We start from the raw sequence: 20,439 nt of genomic DNA, 5'->3' as shown, positions 1-20,439 counted from the left end.
TCTACTCCACTTTCTTGATTAGTCCCAATACCTGTTCGACCCTTGACGAACAAAGAGGTCATGTTCTAGCCTGTTCTACACTCTCAAAGAGAATTCCATAGACTTCTGACTCTGAGAGAAGATGAGTCTCTTTGTCTCCATGTTAAATGGGAGACTCCTTATTTTTAAACTGTTCCTTAGTTTTAAACTCTCCTATAAGGAGCAACATTCTTTCAGCATCCACTGTAAATCCAGCTCTGAATCTTGCATGTTTCAATATGATCACCCTAGTTCTTCTAAACTCATTTGAGTATAGCTCAAGCCCAGGCTAGCCAACGTTTTATAAGATATCCCCTTCACTCGGGAATCAGTTGAGAGAGCTTTCTGTACACTACCATCACGCTATTATGTCTGAATAGCCTTGATGTGAAATTAGATGCAATAGCACTGCCTTACATGTATGCCCTGCTAAAAGCAAACTTTGTATTTTGTATCTTAAAAAAAACTCTTGGGCAAATGCATTAAAATATCCTGCTAGCTGTTTGACTTGACAGTTATTCAACATTGACAAACGAAAATAGAAAATTTAGGGCTATTGGACCCGAAATATTAACTCTGATTTCTCTGCACAAATGCTGCCAGACCTGCTGAGTTTTTCCAACAGTTTGTTTTTGTTTCTGATTTATAACATCTGCAGTTCTTTTTTTTGGTATTAATTATTCAGCAGAATTCTGCATGTATTCTATATCGGACAGAGGGGAGTACAAATGGAACTAAATCTACTCTCCAATGTAAACTGGCTTGTGATAGTTGATAAGCCATCTTTACGGAGGCTTAATCTTAAAAGTGAAAGAAATATGAAAACAAAGTGCTGGGTGTCAGTTGTCAGGATGGTTTTTAATCATTCACCTGGATCTTAAAGAGAAATGAAGTGCTGGAGAGACTTAGCAGTTCTGGCAGCATCTGTAGAGAGAGAGAGAGAGAGAGAGACAGAGAGAAACAGTATTCATATTTCATATTTGAAGTATAAATTGACTCAGGAGTCATATTGCACTTGAAACATTAAGTGTTTCTCTCTCCACAAACGCTGCTGGACCTGCTGCACTACTTCAACTATTTCAGTTTTAATTTCAGATATTACTTTAACTTGAGTTGGCTTTGTGTTTTGGAATAAACAAAACTTGTGAAGGAGCTTAAAAAAGAATGGATGTGAGTTTGCTCGCTGAGCTGGAAGGTTAGTTTTCAGATGTTTCGTCACCATTCTAGGTAACATCATCAGTGAGCCTCCAATGAAGCGATGGTGTTATATCCCGCTTTCTGTTTATCTGTTTAGGTTTCCTTGGGTTTGTGATGTCACTTCCTGCATTGGTGATGTCAGAGGATGGTAGATTGATTTGGAGCCAATGTGTTTGTTGATGGAGTTCCGGTTGGAATGCCATGCTTCTAGGAATTCTCGTGCGTGTCTCTGTTTGGCTTGTCCTCGGATGGATGTGTTGTCCCAATCAAAGTGGTGTCCTTTCTCACCTCTATGCAAGGATGCTAGTGATAGTGGGTCATGTAGTTTTGTGGCTAGTTGATGTTCATGTATCCTGGTGGCTAGCTTTCTGCCTGCTTGTCCAATGTAGTGTTTGTCACAGTTCTTGCAAGGTATTTTGTAGATGACGTTCGTTTTGCTTGTCTGTATAGGGTCATTTAAGTTCATTAGCTGCTGTTTGTGTGTTGGTGGGTTTGTGGGCAACCCTGATGCCAAGAGGTCCGAGTAGTCTGGCAATCATTTCCAAAATGTCTTTGACACACTAAAACAGATCAGCTAATGAACTTAAAAGACCCTATACAGACAACAAGCAAAACGAACGTCATCTACAAAATACCTTGCAAGAACTGTGACAAACAGGCAGAAAGCTAGCCATCAGGATACATGAACATCAACTAGCCACAAAACGACATGACCCACTATCACTAGTATCCTTACATAGAGGTGAGAAAGGACACCACTTTGATTGGGACAACACATCCATCCTAGGACAAGCCAAACAGAGACATGCACGAGAATTCCTAGAAGCATGGCATTCCAACCGGAACTCCATCAACAAACACATTGATTTGGAGCTAATCTACCATCCCTTGAGAAAAAGAACAGGAAATGACATCACAAACCCAAGGAAACCTAAACAGATAAATAGAAAGCAGGCCGTAACACCAGCACTTCATTGGAGGCTCACTGATGTTACCTAGAATGGTGACGAAACATCTGAAAACTAACCTTCCAGCTCAGCGAGCAAACTTACAACCAGAAACTCTCAAACTATGTTTTAATAGTATAGATAAAGAAATGTTGGCCAGTGCACTAAAAGAATTCCCTCCTAAGTTGTCCCACAGAATTTGTAACATCTACTTGCACCACTTGAACTAGGATTGAGACTTAACAGCTCATCTAAGCGGTGGTAACTCGGGTGCAGCTCTATTGCCCTGGTAAAACACTGCAGGTGACCTTGTTTCATGTGGGATACTATGATTTGCATGTCGTCTTAACAGGTTAATGATCAAATTTTAATGTGTCAAACCACCTCGCCACCACTGCCTTATTCCCTATTTGCATCTGATCTGATGCATAGTCTTCGTTCATTTGTTTTACAGTTGAAGACTTCTTTTGGACTCCACTTGTTTGAGCCTCCAAAACTCTCTATGGCCAGTATTGGCCCAACCAGGAGCAAAGAATTCCTAAAGATATCGCTCCAGTTATCAAACCACACTGGAGTCTTGATTAGTTTATGTGCCATAGCCTTGGACTGGGTGTGAACCCACAATCTGATAAAAGTGAGGTAAACTAACATTTGGAAGTTTGGTGACCTTGTGGATTGATTAAGAGGGAGATGGGACAAGGGGAATAGAAGGCTGAATTTTGAAAATGTCAGCTTTAAGTTAGTTGGTCAAGTTGTGCAGTGATAGGGAAATTTTATAAACTTTGTTTGGGCAATTGTTGCCTTGTTGATCTGCACTCCAAACCCCAGATGCTGGCTGTGTGTCCATTGTAAGCTTTCGTTTGTATAGCCGGGACCATTGGTGCAGTTGTACAAATCCATCTGTTCATGAAATTGACCTCTGCTGTGATATCTATGATACCGGTGACAAGTGGTGTCCTGCAGGGTTCAGTGTTGGGGCCGCAGCTGTTCACCTTGTATATTAATGCTCTGGATGAAGGGACTGAGGGCATTCTGGCAAAGTTTGCCAATGATACGAAGATAGGGGGACAGGCAGGTAGTAGTGAGGAGGTGGGGAAGCTGCAGGAAGATTTAGACTAACTAGAGCTTTATGAAGTCTCAGAAGCACATTACAGCTTTTATATTCCAACCCTCTTGAGATAAACGACAACATTACATTCACTTTCTTAATCACAGACTCTACCTGCAAGTTAACTTTTAGAGAATCCTGGACCAGCACTCCCAGATCCCTTTGTACTTCTGCTTTACGAATTTTCTCACCATTTAGAAAATAGTCCATACCTGTATTCTTTTTTCCAAAGTGCAAAACCTCACATTTACTCACATTGAATTTCAGCCATTTCCATGTGAGTAAATGTGAGGTTTTGCACTTTGGGAAAAAAGAATACAGGTATGGACTATTTTCTAAATGGTGAGAAAATTCGTAAAGCAGAAGTACAAAGGGATCTGGGAGTGTTGGTCCAGGATTCTCTAAAAGTTAACTTGCAGGTAGAGTCTGATTAAGAAAGTGAATGTAATGTTGTCGTTTATCTCAAGAGGGTTGGAATATAAAAGCTGTGATGTGCTTCTGAGACTTCATAAAGCTCTAGTTAGGCCCCATTTAGAATACTGTGTCCAATTTTGGGCCCCACACCTTAGGAAGGACATACTAGCCCTGGAGCGTGTCCAGCGGAGATTCACACGGATGATCCCTGGAATGGTAGGTTTAATGTATGATGAACGGCTAAGGATCCTGGGATTGTACTCATTAGAGTTTAGAAGGTTGAGGGGAGATCTAATAGAAACTTAAAAGATAATGTACGGTTTAGAAGGGGTGGACGTTAGGAAGTTGTTTCCGTTAGGCAGGGAGACTAGGACCCTTGGGCACAGCCTTAAAATTAGAGGGGGTAAATTTAGAGCAGAAATGAGATGACATTTCTTCAGCCAGAGTGGTGGGCTTGTGGAATTGATTGCCACGGAGTGCAGTGGAGGCCGGGATGTTAGATGCCTTCAAGGCAGAGATCGACAAATTCTTGATCTCACAAGGAATCAAGGGCTATGGGGAGAGTGCAGGGAAGTGGAGTTGAAATGCCCATCAGCCATGATTTAAATGGCGGAGCGGACTTGATGGGCCAAATGGCCGGCCTTCCACTCCTATGTCTTATGGTCTTATCTGCTGGCCAATTTATACTGCAGTGGCTATCAACTCATGTCACTGCAGAGTTCAGGAGTATCTGCACTTTCTTGGTGTTTAACTTGGCTCTGGTCAAGTGTGGAATTTGCACTGATGGTCAGAGCTGCAAATCTCCTTCCCTGTCAAGCTGTCTGCTTTCATTGTTCTTTTCGTTTAGTGTGTTAAAACAAGCCCAGCTGTGTTATGACACCCCTGGAGCAGGTGGCAGTTGAACCTAGTCTTATATCTCAAAGGAAGGGACATTGCCACTGCACCTCAAGAGCCCTTCATTTCAAGTGTATCATGGAAGTGCCTGTGTTTTCTGAATAAGTAAATGTAAAAGCACTTCCAGGAAGATGGTGGATCTCTGGGAATCATGCTGTTGCACTCAGGCTAACCCAAGGAGTGAGAGACTTATTGGAGGAGACAGCCTGACTGCTTCTGAGAAGTGTATGCCTTTGTGTTTGGGAAGCACTTGCAGTAGTGCTTGGGGAAGTTGCAAAATGAAGGCACATCAAATATCTATTTGTATTTGGAACTAGGGAGGTGGTAGCCTAATGGCAATGTTACTCAACTAATCTGCAACACCAGGCTTGTCTCAGTGATGGTGAATATGATAACAATCATTGTTCATTTGTAAAATCTCATTTGGGTTATTGGCAACGAAAACTGCTGCCCTTAATTGGCCTGGCCTACATGTCATTTCAAACCTGTGTGCATGTGGTTGACTGTTAACTGCCCTCTGAAATGTTTTGGCAAGCCACTTGGTTCAATGACAATAATGGTTGGAAAACTATTGCTGTTTTGTCAGTGCATCCCCATTCATATAGAAGACAATTAAATTGGCATAATGTTTTAAAGTCCAATTTACTGTGCTGTAGAATAGTGAGCTGGGACTGTACATTGTGAGAGTGTCAAGTGGCTGCTTATCTAGCCATTCTGCTTTGCTTCTGTTGACAAATCATTTGAGTCTGCTCGATCCCATGTGCTATCATTCACTCCCGAAGTCTTTCTATCTCTTTTCTCCCTCTTTATCAGATCAACAGTGATCTCATTGAATTGTTCTGCTCTGTCTTTTGGCCTCTCTTGTTTTTCTCTTTTTTTCCCCTTTCCCTCTCTGTCTGTCCCTCATTTTTATTTCCACATTTTTATTTCTGCCCATCTTTTTTCTTTTTCCTTTCTCTGGAGCTTTACCTTGGAAGCCCTTGAACTCCTTTTCTATCTCCACATCTACTTTACAGTGCACTTTAAATTTCTTTCACCTAAACGTATGATTTCTCTAGCTCAGCTGTTTTTAGTCCAATGACACTTCTGTGAAGCATGTCTGGATGTTTTATAATGTTAAAAGTGCTACATATAAAGATAAACTGTATTGGGTTGTCCTACAAGGCACTGTGGTGAATAAGTCTTTTGCAGCTGTGTGGGATTAAAACTTTGAAGTCGTTTATCCACTGTTCATCAAAGCACTTTCTAATTTGTATGGCAGTGATTCCATGTCCTTCGTTCGTACACTTCGAGCTGTCTGGAGTTGGTTTGAGTTTAGAGATATAAATAGCGTAACAGATGTCTGGATGTGTTAGAGTATGTGGAAGGGGATGTCTGACTAAACAGCTTGTGCTTTTTGTCATTGCACAAACTCTGAATTGTACTGCTGTCTATATCGTCACCACCTATTTTATTGATTACCTGCATGTAATACATTGTTAAGGAATTGGAACGGCTAAGATCCTCCAACCACCAACAGTTAACTAAAAGTATCTTTCGGCTGTATTGAACTGATAGTGTTTCATCTATGGGTTTCTTCAGTTTCACCGTATCAGCTGATATAATTTTCAATCTAAGCAGTCTTCTGGTTTCTTAGTTCTGTTGCAGTATTTAGTGTTGCTTTCTGATATGTGCAGTTTTGACAAGCTTTCACTTACTGCCAGTCATCTTGATAAGATGATAGACCACCTCCTTGACCTTGTGGTGGGTGAATTGGGACTATATAGAGCTAGCACTTGTGAAGGAGCAAGTCAGTACAGTATGTGTAGAGGTAATGTTTTGCACAAGGTACTGCTTCATTTGTGATGTCAAAAGTGTATTTTAAGTTTGCAAATTGGCAGGGTTAGTGTTTGAAGGTGCCAGACTGTATCTGAACTCAGAAATGGCTAGAAAATGAAATGTGTGGTCATAACCACTTTTAATGTAGAAAAATGATTGATCCTGAAAGTTGGTGATCCTGACCTCAATTTCTTTTCCTTGGAATTGAAGTTTATTTTGTTTTCTGCCCTGTTTTCCCTGTTCTGAGAATTTGGCCAAATAATCACTTTTTATTTCTGAGCCTCTATAATGTGTTGCCAGGCAAATTAGACAAGGGATCATAACTAAGGCTGATCCATTCCACATTAGTGCACTTGATGGATTTTCTGCCCTTTTCTGCTTAAATTGAACCCATTCCCTACAGCTTGGGGATTGATCAGTTCTGGAACACTTCAGGCCTGTTGTGCACAACAGTGTTGTGTGGGATAGCGTATATTGTCCAGTTTTGGTCAGTGCAACTTTAAAGAAGAAAATAACTTATTTTAAATGGCATTTTTTACAATCATGTGACATGTGATGTGGTTTATAGCCAGTGAAACACTTTTGTTAGTGTTATGAAATAGCATATACAAAATACAATTTGAGCATATCAGGATCATGAAACAGCAAAATTTTCAACAGAATAATCTGAAATAAATATTGACCAGAATACAGAGATCTTCTGCACCTGCCTCATCCAAAAGACACCATCACTAGTATTGCAGTACCGTACTGAAATGTCAGCCCTGGGTATCTGCTCAAATCTCTGTGGATTTAAACCTACAATTTGCTGCCTTAGGCCACACAACTGCCATATAAGTGGCACAATTGTGATCAAACACTCTTTAGATATAGTCTATACATTATATGATATTTCCGTCCTTCTGATCCTCTGTCTAAATCAGTTCATAACCAACCAGTTGATAGAGATAATGGGAACTGCAGATGCCGGAGAATCCAAGATAATAAAATGTGAGGCTGGATGAACACAGCAGGCCAAGCAGCATCTCAGGAGCACAAAAGCTAACGTTTCGGGCCTAGACCCTTCATCAGAGAGGGGGATGGGGTGAGGGTTGCACATCTGCCAATGTGGTATACTGCATCCACTGTACCCGGTGTGGCCTCCTCTACATTGGGGAAACCAAGCGGAGGCTTGGGGACCGCTTTGCAGAACACCTCCGCTCAGTTCGCAACAAACAACTGCACCTCCCAGTCGCAAACCATTTCCACTCCCCCTCCCATTCTTTAGATGACATGTCCATCATGGGCCTCCTGCAGTGCGACAATGATGCCACCCGAAGGTTGCAGGAACAGCAACTGATATTCCGCCTGGGAACCCTGCAGCCTAATGGTATCAATGTGGACTTCACCAGTTTCAAAATCTCCCCTTCCCCCACCGCATCCCTAAACCAGCCCAGTTCGTCCCCTCCCCCCACTGCACCACACAACCAGCCCAGCTCTTCCCCTCCACCCACTGCATCCCAAAACCAGTCCAACCTGTCTCTGCCTCCCTAACCTGTTCTTCCTCTCACCCATCCCTTCCTCCCACCCCAAGCCACACCCCCATCTACCTACTAACCTCATCCCACCTCCTTGACCTGTCCGTCTTCCCTGGGCTGACCTATCCCCTCCCTACCTCCCCACCTATACTCTCCTCTCCACCTATCATCTTTTCTCTCATCTTCGGTCCGCCTCCCCCTCTTTCCCTATTTATTCCAGAACCCTCACCCCATCCCCCTCTCTGATGAAGGGTTTAGGCCCGAAATGTCAGCTTTTGTGCTCCTGAGATGCTGCTTGGCCTGCTGTGTTCATCCAGCCTCACGTTTTATTATCATAACCAACCAGTTTCCTGAATTACCAATGCTTCCACACATTTTCATTTAAAGTTTATGCATTGCCTTGAAGACCACCATTGATAGAGAACAGTAAAATACTAAGCAGATTATCAGATTTTATTGTTTAATATTAGAGGCCTTTGATATATAGGATATATAATTAAACTGCATAAATTGTTCCATTGTTTAATGTTGTTGTGCTGCGTAGTTAATCTACATTATCTGATCAACACATTGCTGTTCTGACTAGTGTTTAATTGTTTGCAGTGTACATTACATTCTTGACGACATCAAGTGGCCCAGCTATAGTCACAAAGTGATTCTCTTCTCTCCTTGGTTACTTTTTAAATAAAAGACTATCTTGGAACATCATTAAACTTTCAGAGCATTCATAGCGTATAACCTTATGTTAGCTGTTTTCCAGTTGCTGGTTGCAAATGTTTCTGCCATGACACAAGTCAACTTTTTAGCTTAGTCAATTTTTGTATTAACCGTTCTTTGTTTCTGTATCAAAAGCACTTGCTGTAACAGAAAATAACCTAGGAAGAGCTGATTTATCCACCATCTTTCTTAGCTAATTCTCTTTAATTTCTCCATTCGGGGGAGAGTTTACCAGACAGAAGTAGATTCTAATGTAATGGACATTTTGTGTCTGAGTATAAGCTGGACTTTCCCTGCAGATTGCAGCTGTAGTAACCTATCCCTATTATGACTTTCTACTACTTGCAGTTTATTTATCAAACTTTTTTTTATTTAGTCCCGTATACCTCACATTCTGAAAGGGTCTCTGTCTCTGTCTCTGTCTCTGTCTCTGTCTCTGTCTCTGTCTCTGTCTCTGTCTCTGTCTCTGTCTCTGTCTCTGTCTCTGTCTCTGTCTCTGTCTCTGTCTCTGTCTCTGTCTCTGTCTCTGTCTCTCATAATGACAAACGTCACAATGCATTTGTTACTCATTTCTGTTGAATAAACTGTCTTGCGGAAAGGGAGAATGCATTTGACGCTAAGCGACCTGATAGAATTGTAAAAAGAGGTGTGTAATGTAAGAAAAAGGATGGCAATCATGGTTTAATTTTACTAACTTCAGTAGATAACATTGAAATTCCAAACCCAAAAAAAATTTTGAGTTCAGGATTGGAAGCTTGTAATGTAATCAAATCTGGACCTGAAAATCTGTGGTGTTAATTATCTTTGCTTTTGTTTTAGGTGAGCTGACAAGATGTGGAGCAGCAAATCTAATAAAGCATCCGTGCTAAATCAGAGACTGATGCAGGGTCCGAGTACGAGGCAAGGTATAGTGGCGCTGATTTACAAACTCAATTTGGATGTAGTGCCTTCACTTCTCCAAATTGTTGTTGTGGTGATCATGGAGTCCAGTCATCAATAATGTGTGGCAGAATAGAGATCATTTGATCCAATGGCCAAAGAACTCCTATAAAGAGAGAAATATTTACATCTGTGTAGTGAGTTTTGTGGTTATGAGACACAGATAAAACTAGCAGTCTCTCTCATTGCTTCTTCGCAGTAAACCCATAATTGGTTTTCACTACTGACAGGACGTTACCATCAAGCCAGAAAGATCTTTTGCTGACCATGGCAAAGGTGTAATGTGATATGAGTTTCAGTGCCAGTGTAATGCCAGGTATGCAGGTCTGTGGACAATGACTGTATCAAATAAAGCATTCTGTTGACCGTGCATAGCAGGCACCATGCTGATCATACCCAACCAGCTTGTGCTTGCATGCCTCGTAACAGAATGTCCATCATTAGACGTTATTTGACATTTAAATAGTCCAGACTGTGCTGATAAATAACAATTTAGATCAATTTAAGATTCATTTGGGCTTACAATGTCAATGATTTGCACACACTAGAAGCTACATATTAATAAATAAGACCTGTTTATGTAGGCAAATGGAATTCATACTATTATTGCACCATTTTACACTGTAGAAGGGAAAGTGGTCCTGGAAACTGCCAATCTTTGCTGCATTCCCATTGCAACACTGACCAAGTCAGTGGTGACCTGTCCGGTCTCAAAACTAAGATTTGACAGTTAACTGTTCTTACTGCATCTGCATGAAAACAGTGGCCCAACCAATCAACCCTAATTTCACATGTATACATTGGTGTCCCTATTTCTCTTTTTTATAGTTCATTTTTCGTTCTAGCTCTGAAAAATAAAACATGGAATACTTCAACTTCTTGTTATCTTTTAGCAAAATTTAAGTTCGTAAAATGTTTAACGGGTAAAGAAGTCTTTGAGATATCAGATAATAAATTCTAGCGTCAGTTTAGTCAACACTACAAAATTTTACAGATTATAAGTCGTATTTTTGATGTCAAGCCTATGCTGAATTGAGTTGAGTAGAGAATGCAGTGTTCTGCATTTCAGAGTGCAAGACAGAGTGCAAAGAAGCAATGAGAGAGACTGCTAGTTTTTCTTTAGTATATGTAGGTGTACTGTCGCTGAATAATGGTTATTGAGCAGTGAAACATTCGTCACACCCTGAAAGATTGAGGGCCACAAGAGCATTGCAGAAGATGTTTTATTCTGGATCTTAACAGGCTTGATCTGATCTAGGAGCACTTGTTGATTGGTATTCCCCTTGCACAGTACCAATTTCGTTCACCTCATTTCACACCTAATGTTCAACAAGAGAATGTTGTCGAATGCTTTAATACTAAAACCAAAGGCTTGTAAAAGCACTTGGCAGGCCGAAATTGCCCTAGGATCTCAGGTTTGAAGTTTAGGCTAAAACAGGTCAGAAGTTGGTCATCTTTGTAGTTTTGGTTGTTATTGCTGATCAAATATAAGCTGCCTAGATTCCAATGAAAGCTCGACGCTCAGCCCTCCACCTCCGATGAGTCCCACTTGCAATGGTGCAGCTGACAGAACAGATTCCTTCTAAATAACAATGCATTTAGTCTATTAATTTACTGACCTATTTCAAGGTAGAAATATCCAGTCACATGCAGTTATTTATGTAAAAATGGAATTCAGCCTTGAAATTAAGAGGCAAGAATGGGGAGGTGTAGGAGTTCACGATTACTGTGTAATTACAAATGTCTGGTTAGAAATGTAATGGTTGAAACTCATTGCCTCTTGTGCTTTAGATTTGGCCTCAGCATGGGATACAGTCAACAAGACCAAAGCTGCTGTAAGTATGTCAAAAAGTTATATTTATTGTGAATCATGGTGTCAGTTATTTGAATGGGACGGGTATCCAGCATATTCATTCAGACTTTGTTTTGTGTTCTACCTGAGGCTTCTAATAAGTGGGTTTCATATAACTGTTGCATAAGAATTTCCCTTTTATTTGTTAAAAGGCCACATCAAAGGTTATAACTGAAAGTAAAAGCTCATGTAGATGGGTTGGCAAGCCGAGAGCAGGCATATTTGGGTCTCTTCAGCTTGGCAGAATGTAACAAGTGGTGCGCCAAAGGGATCGGTGCTGTATCCTCAACTGCTTACAATTAGTAAAATGACTTAGATGAAGGGATGGAAGATGAGTTGCCAAATTTGCTTGGAACACTGAAGTAGAAAAGTAAGTTGTGAAGCAAACATGAGGTTGCAAAAAGATACGAAAGTTTGGGCAAAGATCTGACAGTGTAAAGTGGAAAAATGTGAAATCCTTCATTTTGGCAAGAAGGATATAAAAGCATATTATCTAAATAGCAGGGAATTACTGTGCTATGAGAAAGAGGGATGTGAATGTCCTGGTGCATGATTTACAGATGGATTGACTGCAGGGATAGCAAGTAATTGAGAAAGCTGATAGAATGTTTTAATTTATTGTGTGGAAAATTGAACAGTGGTCAAGTTATGCCTCAATTATACAGGTCATTGGCGAAATCCTGTCGAGAGTGCTGTGCATAGCGTTGGTCGTCTTATTTAAGGAAGGAAATAAATATATTGAAAGCAGTGCACAAAAGGTTTACCAGACCTGCAGTACATTGTTGACTTATGAAGAAGAGTTGCATAGGATAGGCTTGTATTGCTGGAGTTTAGTTAAGTAAGAAGTGACTTGATTGAGGGGTCTTGATAGGACAGATGCAGAGAGGATGCTTCTACTTAGGTGGGGTATGTAGGACTAAGGGGTCACTGTTTAAAAGTGAGAGGATGCCAGTTTAAAATAAAGATTGGCTACATTTTTGTTTCTGAGCGTCATAAATATTTGGAGTTCACTTCTTGCAAAGGCAGTGGAAGCAGAGTCCTTGAATGTTTTCAATTCCATGGTTGGATGCATTCATATGAAATGGGAATAAAAAGTTATCAGGAGTAGGAGGGAACGTGTAATTGAGGTACACTTATGACAGCCATGATCCCATTAAATGGTGGAGCAGGTCCTAAGGACTGTCGCTGGTTCTTCATGTGTAGTTTCCATGTGCTGACTTCCCTTAATTCCATGCTCTACGCTTCTACACATTCTAGCCACTGCACCATAGTCCTGCTCACTTATCACTCTCTTGTTACTTGCCTTCACTCTCTGCCTTATCCCGGTCCTTCAGTTTCAAAATTCCTCTGTACAGATTTCTTTGTTCCCATTTTCTTTTCTTTTCCAACGCTTTTCTGCATCCTGTCTCATCCACATCCCATGTGTCATTCTCTGTCCCCTGACCATTTTGGATCCAAACTTGCCAGTCTCGCCCTGACTTTTTTCCGGCTTGTTACCTTCCAGTCTCCCTCAAAATATATTTGTTTGACTCTCCTGCGTGTTTCCTAATTCCCCTTTGATTCCTGCTTGGGTCAATCATAGGAATTTCTGCTGCGGAAAATGTACTGTTTTAACTTGCATTGTTGTGTTTGATTCATTGTTTACTTTTCTTTCATCCTGAAGTTGCGCCACATAGAAAACAGGCTGGAAGCTGTACCCACCACCACAGCAGTGATTGACACGGTGATGGATACTAAGAAAACTTCGAGCAGTGCTACTAGAAAAATCAGTAGGAGGGGTAAGTGGAAGGAAAATGAAATGAATCTTACATGGTAAGTAGGTCAACAGTCTTTGCTAGCATCATGCTGGCTGCTGTTGATCAGCACTTCAGACAGAAGTAAAAAACTTGTTAAAAATAACTTAAATGGTTGAGTGACATGCACTGACTTTTTAGTGTTTTATTAGTACTTGTGACAGAGATTGGGGCTATGGAATCTTTTTCTTCTCTAATTTGTGGAGCTTCTTTGGTAAGGCCTAGCAGGCAAAGTCAGCCCTCCATCCCCTGACTGAAGTGGCTATCTATTCCTTCCATTTCTGTGAACCACTTGTTTCCAGTTGCCATTACCCCTCCCAATGTCTGGCTTATTGCCTGGTTTTGGTCCACAGAATTTGAGGAGGTAAGGGAGGAGAAGAATGAACTTACCACCTGTTTCTTCTATGATCTGATAGCAACCTTGAAAAAACCTTGTGCATACTAACCAATCCCATTAATCGTGATAATAAAATGCACACTGCTTTTAGTTTTTAAACTTTTGTTTCTATTTCTATCAGATGGAAGGTACCTGGAGGATTCTGTAGCCAGTGCTACATCTGTCAAGTCTGGTAGTCGTGTTAAATCACGGAAGGACAAAACGTCCCGCAGCCCCTTGCGATCTACCACTCTGGAAAGCAACATTAAGAAGAGCAGCTGGGTTGAATTCAGAGATCCGCTAACTGCATATAGGTAATCCCAGGCATATGTACTTTGTCAGTTGTTTTCTGTTATCAGTTCCTCCAGTCATGTGTATATATTGGAAACAGCAAATCCAGCATCTGCAGTTCCCATTATCTCTGATACACTTGATGGGTTGTAGTTGCACTGTTCTGACATAAAAAACACTACAGAGTCAACAGTTGTAGGATAGATATAGTGTTCCAGACCTATGAAAGCTTGTTCTTACACACACAGTCTCATCCAAGGATGTAATTTTAAAGATAGATCTTACAAACAAACATCTTCTGTACTTATGGCTGTTTTATGTTATACTGCATTGTGTTCCAACTTGTGTACAAATTGACTTACAAATGGCCTGTAGAATAGAAACCATTCGTAACCTGAGGCAGTTTCCATTAGAATCGTAGGCACAATTTTAAAGGTGGAATAATGATAATAGAATATGTGATTGCAATAATCCTTTGTCCTGTGACCCACGTCAGTTGGATTTTATTTGGTCTTTATTCCATGTTCACTGCTCTGAGAACCCAACTATTAGTGGAGATACATTAGTAAAGCTCAGTCTTGTGTAGTATTTAGATCATTGATCAGCTCGTCAGAACCACAAGCTTTTGTAAATACAGTTTGGGATACAAAAAGCAAATGATGTTAAACCATCATACATCATTGGGTACAACATCCTAAGTGCAGCCCAACCAATGTTGGGAACCCTAGTTCAGGAAGGATTTCAAGGCCGTGCCCAGGAACCAGAAAGTGTTAACTCGATATTCGTTCATTATAGTAATCAAGAGAGACCAGGTTAAATTGCTGTTCATTTTGTTCTGTCTGACTGAACAATAGTTCAGAGGAAATCTCAACAATGGCCAGGAATTTAGAAGAACTGTTTCTACTGGTGGAAGCGATACCAAATAGAGGGGAAATACAAGGTGGAATTGTGGAAGTCAGGAAATGAATGAAGTTACAGACTTGCAAGTTTTACTCCAAGAGGATGCGATGACCCAGTAGTATTATTGCTACACTATTATTCCAGAAACTCAAATAAAGTTCTGGAGACCCCAGCAGGCTTGAATCCCACTGCAACAGTTGGTGGAATTTTAATTCAATAAAAGAAATCCTAGAATTAAGAATCTACTGTCTGTGAAACCATTATTGATGGTTTTGAAACATATCTGACTCATTAACATCCTTCAGGAAAGGAAATCAGTTGTCTTCACTTGATCTGTGATCTAGACCCATGGCAATATGGTTGACTCGTAACCACCCTATGAAATAGCCAAGCAAGTCACTCAAAAGTCAAGAAGTTGCAAAAAAGAAATAAAAACAGACATTGACCTAGGCACTGGAAACGACAATGGCAAAAAATGGCGGAATTTGACGCTGCAAAGTCCTCCGTACTAACATCTGTGTTTACACTCAAAATTGGACGGCTGACTCAAAACTAGTCAATAAACAACCTGACAGCCACACTTGTGAAACATAATTTACAGGGCTAGGGATAGGATTTATAATCATCTAGAAAAGAATAAATTGATTAGGGATAGTCAGCACGGTTTTGTGAAGGGAAGATTGTGCCTCACCAACCTTAGAGTTCTTTGAGAAGGTGACCAAACAGGTAGATGAGAGTAAACCGGTTGATGTGGTGTATATGGATTTCAGCAAGGCGTTTGATAAGGTTCCGCACAATAGGCTATTGTACAAAATGCGGAGGAATGGAATTGTGGGAGATATAGCAATTTGGATCGGAAATTGGCTTGCTGAAGAAGACAGAGGGTGGTAGTTGATGGGAAATGGTCATCCTGGAGACCAGTTACTAATGGTGTACCGCAAGGGTCGGTGTTGGGTCCACTGCTTTTTGTCATTTTTATAAATGACCTGGATGAGGGCGTAGAAGGATGAGTTAGTAAATTTGCAGACACACTAAGGTCGGTGGAGTTGTGGATAGTGACGAAGGATGCTGTAGGTTGCAGAGAGACATAGATAAGCTGCAGAGCTGGGCTGAGAGGTGACAAATGGAGTTTAATGCAGACAAGTGTGAGGTGATGCACTTCGGTAGGTGTAACCAGAAGGCAAAGTACTGGACTAATGGTAAGATTCTCAGCAGTGTAGATGAGCAGAGAGATCTCGGTGTCCATGTACACAGATCCTTGAAAGTTGCTACCCAGGTTGACAGGGCTGTTAAGAAGCCATACAGTGTTTTAGCTTTTATTAATAGAGGGATTGAGTTCCGGAACCAAGAGGTTATGCTGCAGCTGTACAAAACTCTGGTGCGGCCGCACTTGGAGTATTGTGTACAGTTCTGGTCACCGCATTATGAGAAGGATGTGGAAGCTTTGGAAAGGGTGCAGAGGAGATTTACTAGGATGTTGCCTGGTATGGAGGGAAGGTCTTACAAGGAAAGGCTGAGGGACTTGAGGCTGTTTTCGTTAGAGAGAAAAAGGTTGAGAGGTGACTTAATTGAAACATATAAAATAATCAGAGGGTTAGATAGGGTGGATAGGGAGATCCTTCTTCCTAGGATGGTGATGGCGAGCACAAGAGGGCATAGCTTTAAGTTGAGGGGTGAAAGATATAGGACAGATGTCAGAGGTAGTTTCTTTACTCAGAGTAGTATGGGAATGGAACACTTTGCCTGCAACGGTAGTAGATTTGCCAACTTTAGGTACATTTAAGTCGTCATTGGATAAGCATATGGACGTACATGGAATAGTGTAGGTTAGATGGGCTTGAGATTGGTATGACAGGTCGGCACAACATCGAGGGCCGAAGGGCCTGGCCTGTACTGTGCTGTAATGTTCTATGTATTCACTGGAGTTTAGAAGAATCTGACTGATAGTATCCCAGAAACCATTGTCAGCATCTCGCTGTATGCTCTGTTCCATTAGGAGTACAGATCCAGCAGATGTGACAGCACAGTGGTAGATGGTCAGGAGGGATTGACTCTCTAAGTGTCCTCAGCATTGACTTTGGCTTAGATGTGGGCAAGGAAGCCTCCTGATTACCATGTACTGTCCTTCCTCAGCTGATAAATCGGTACTCGTCCATGTTGAACAACACTGTAAGAAGTACCTGGGGGATCAAGGGCGTAAAATGTAATCTGGGCAAAGGATTTCAATGTCCTCCACCAAGAGTGGTTTGACAGCAACACTGTGGATCGAGCCAGCCAGTTCCTGAAGGACATGTTGCAGACTCAGTCTAGCAGATACGTGGTTATGAAACCAACTAGAGCAAAAAACATTCTTGAGCTCATACTTATCATGAGGCAGCGGATGTATCTGTCTATGATAGAATCAGTAAGAGTGACCACCGCACAGTACTTGTGAAGATAAAGTCTTGGTTACACGTTGAGAATAACCTTTTATCCTGTTGTGTGGCACTGTCACTGTGCCAAATTGGACAGACTTCAAACAGATCTAGCAACTCCATCCTGGGGATCCATGCTCAGCTCTGTATTCGTTACCAGGTTCAGTCGTGAATGCTGCTGGATAGTTAAACAGCTCACTGCAGGAGGAACTTCTGCAAATATCACCATTGTCAATTATGGAAGAACAGTGATATCAGTGCAAAAGATAAGGCTGAAGCATTCACAGTCATCTTTAGCCAGAAGTGCTGAGTGATGATCCATCTCTGCCTCCTCCATTGGTCCTCAGTATCAGCGATGCAAGCTTCAACCAATTTGATTCACTCCACGTGATATCTAGAAATGGTTGGAGGCACTGGATACTGCAAACACGATGAATCGTGGCAGTAGTGGTGATGGAAATTGTCCTCAATGGTCCTATAAGTCAGCTCCTGCTCAACAATATCCTGCCCAGTGACGCCGGGTTTGAGTTCCACCAGAACCATGTGGCTCCTGAGCTCATTACCGTGGTTCAAACATGGACAAAAGAACTGAATTCCAGAGCTGAGGTGAGAGTGACGACCCTTGACTTTAAGGTGTATTCGATCGAGTGTGGCATTGAGGAGCCCTAACAAAACTGGAAGCAGTGGGTTTTCGGGGGGAGCTTTTTGCTGGTTGAAGTCAGTTGGAAATACGAAGAAAGTTGATTATAGGAGGGAAGTCATCTTGGTTCCAGGACATCTTTGCAGGAGCTCCTCAGGGTAGTGTCCCAGGCCCCAACTATCTTCAGCTGCTTCCTCAATGACCTTCCCTCCATCGTAAAGTCAAAATCCTGGTATTCCCCTCCCTAAGGGCACTGTGGGGATGATCGCCGATGATTGATTGCCTAGCACTGTTCATAACTCCTCGGTTACTGAAGCAGTCCATTTTTCAAATGCACCAAGATCTGGACAATATCCAGACTTGAGCTGACAAGTGGCAACTATCTTCACACCATACAATGTCAGGCAATGGCAATCTACAATAACAGACAATCTAACCGCCACCTCTTGACATTCAATGGTGTTAGCATCACTGCCTCATTATCAACATTCTGGGAGTTACTATTTTCCAGAAACTCAACTGGACTTGCCACATAGTTGCAGTGGCTACTATTGCAGGTCAGAGGCTAGGAATGCTACAGCAAATAACTCACCACCTGACTCACCAAAGCCTGTTCTTCTACAAGGCACAAGCGTGTGATAGAATGCTGTGCTCCATTAGATAAATGCAGCTGTAACAACATTCACAAGCTTGACATCACCACATCCACTCTCTCCACTAACGACACTCAGTAGTAGCAGTGTGTCCTGTCTACAGTTTGCACAGAAAGTTGTCAAATATCCTCAGACTGCACCTTCCAAACCCATGACCACTTAGATGGCCCTTACCACTTGATGAACAAGGGCAGCCAGTGTATGAGGACACCATCTGTAAGTTCCCCTCCAAGCCATTCCCCATTCTGGCTTGGAAGTATATTCCTGATCCTTTACTATTTCTGAGTCAAAATCTTGGAATTCCCTCCTTAAGAGCATTGTTGGTCGTCCAACAGCATGTGAACTGTAGCAGTTTATCACCCCCTCCTCAAGGGCAACTCGGGTGAGTAATAATTGCTGGATATTCAGTGGCGCCCATGGGTGAGCAGAAAAAAAACTGCATAGCATTTTCCTATCTGCAATGAAGGAAGAATGCAATTTCTCTAATGGCTTTTAAAAAGGAGTTGAATAAGTACTTTTTTTAAAAAAAGAAATTTTAAAGAACGTGGGACATTGTAACAAGTGAGATTTTCTTGAGAGCCCACGTGTACAGTGGTCTGACTGGCTGGCTGTATTTGTGGCCACTAGTTTTCTAATGCTATAACCTTCAGTGCTATGCCTATCCCATCTTGATAGGCATGCACATATGCTTTTACATGGGCATGTTATTTTTATCTGCGTAATTTTTCCTTTTTGATCTCCAACTAGGTTTTTGGAATGTCTAATGACTCAGGCAGAGCCATGAAGTGATCTGTGAAAAGTGTGTCAGTGATGGGGGCAAGTGTTGCTATAAATCCATTATGTGCCTTAATTCACTGATTTATTATAGTACGTGCTGAAACTTTGGTTTGTAATACAGATTAACTGTCCCCAAGCCCAAACACATGCGGTCTAACGTGATAAAATTCGGCTATGTTTTGGAATGGTAATGTTGGCTGAAACCTTTTGTTGAAGTGAAACATTGATTCAGTTTTTTTGTTGTTTTTAGGTAGTACAATTTGACTGCAAACTGCCCAGGGTAGTTGTAATACGCTGACTACTGGCAGTGACAGATGCCAGCCTAATGTGTCTGCTTGGAACATGCAAATTACATTGGCCGGGATAAGGGTATAAATTCAGAACAGAAATAAACCATTTCTGGCAGTGAACGCCACTGTGCTTTTGCCAGCTTCTCTCTTCCTGTTGCGATGGTGCTGACTCCTAAGGGTATCCTATTTCATAGCCACTGAATGCTGTTTGGCACCTTGCCCAATTTACCAGTTCTTAATGTGTAATCTGTGAAAGTGAGGCTGGCAACTCCGATTTTGATACCTCTGTTGCTGCCTTGATTGAGATGAAGAGCTAGCAAAAGCAAGTAACTGAAAGGTTGAATGTCGTATTGGCAATGCCCCTGTCTCTGGGTGTTATAACACATGCAAATGGGTTAATTTTGAAAAAAAGGACTTAATAGAGCTTGGCCTTTTTTGTTGTCTGTGTAAACTGAACTAATCCAGCCATGTCCTAGAGACTGTGATTTCATATTCATCTTAAGAATGCTCCCAGGAAGCACTGTGAAATCCTGCCACTGAGACTTGGTGATCTTTCCAATCATTCTTGGTTTTAAATAGTTCACTTATTTCCTTATTACAAAAGCAAAATATTGTACATGCTGCAAATCTGAAATAAAATGCACTTTTAAAATGTGTTAGCACTGGAAACATTTTGAGATCTGGTAAAAGGTCAGTGATACATAATAGTAATTGTCTTTCTCTCCACAGAGACCGCCAGAGTCCAAATATTCCTAGCATCTCCTGTTTTCATTTCACTTGTTTTCTTTCCTGGCTGAAAGACAGAGGCTCTAATTTGTCAGGTTACTCTAGTCCCTCTTGTTTAAGTAACACTGGTATTTTGTTCAGTCTGCTTTTTATTGTCC

General features: G+C 41.4%; 1 protein-coding gene across 8 annotated transcripts in view; it reads left to right on the top strand.

Moving 5' to 3' along the window:
* cep350 (centrosomal protein 350) overlaps positions 1–20,439 on the top strand; it is a 165,428-nt gene that overhangs the window by 16,566 nt on the left and 128,423 nt on the right. For all 8 annotated transcript variants that reach the window (XM_059647718.1, XM_048539009.2, XM_059647717.1 and 5 more), the window contains exons 2-5: positions 9,450–9,535; positions 11,361–11,404; positions 13,085–13,199; positions 13,733–13,904. In XM_059647718.1, coding sequence (XP_059503701.1) covers positions 9,463–9,535; positions 11,361–11,404; positions 13,085–13,199; positions 13,733–13,904 — 404 coding nt within the window. In that variant the 5' untranslated portion in view covers positions 9,450–9,462. The remainder of the gene's footprint in view (positions 1–9,449; positions 9,536–11,360; positions 11,405–13,084; positions 13,200–13,732; positions 13,905–20,439) is intronic.

Source organism: Stegostoma tigrinum, chromosome 8 (assembly GCF_030684315.1).
Source record: "Stegostoma tigrinum isolate sSteTig4 chromosome 8, sSteTig4.hap1, whole genome shotgun sequence".
Lineage (NCBI taxonomy): Eukaryota > Metazoa > Chordata > Chondrichthyes > Orectolobiformes > Stegostomatidae > Stegostoma > Stegostoma tigrinum.
Note: the sequence above shows the minus strand (reverse complement) of the source record. Positions and strands in the feature narration are given on the sequence as shown.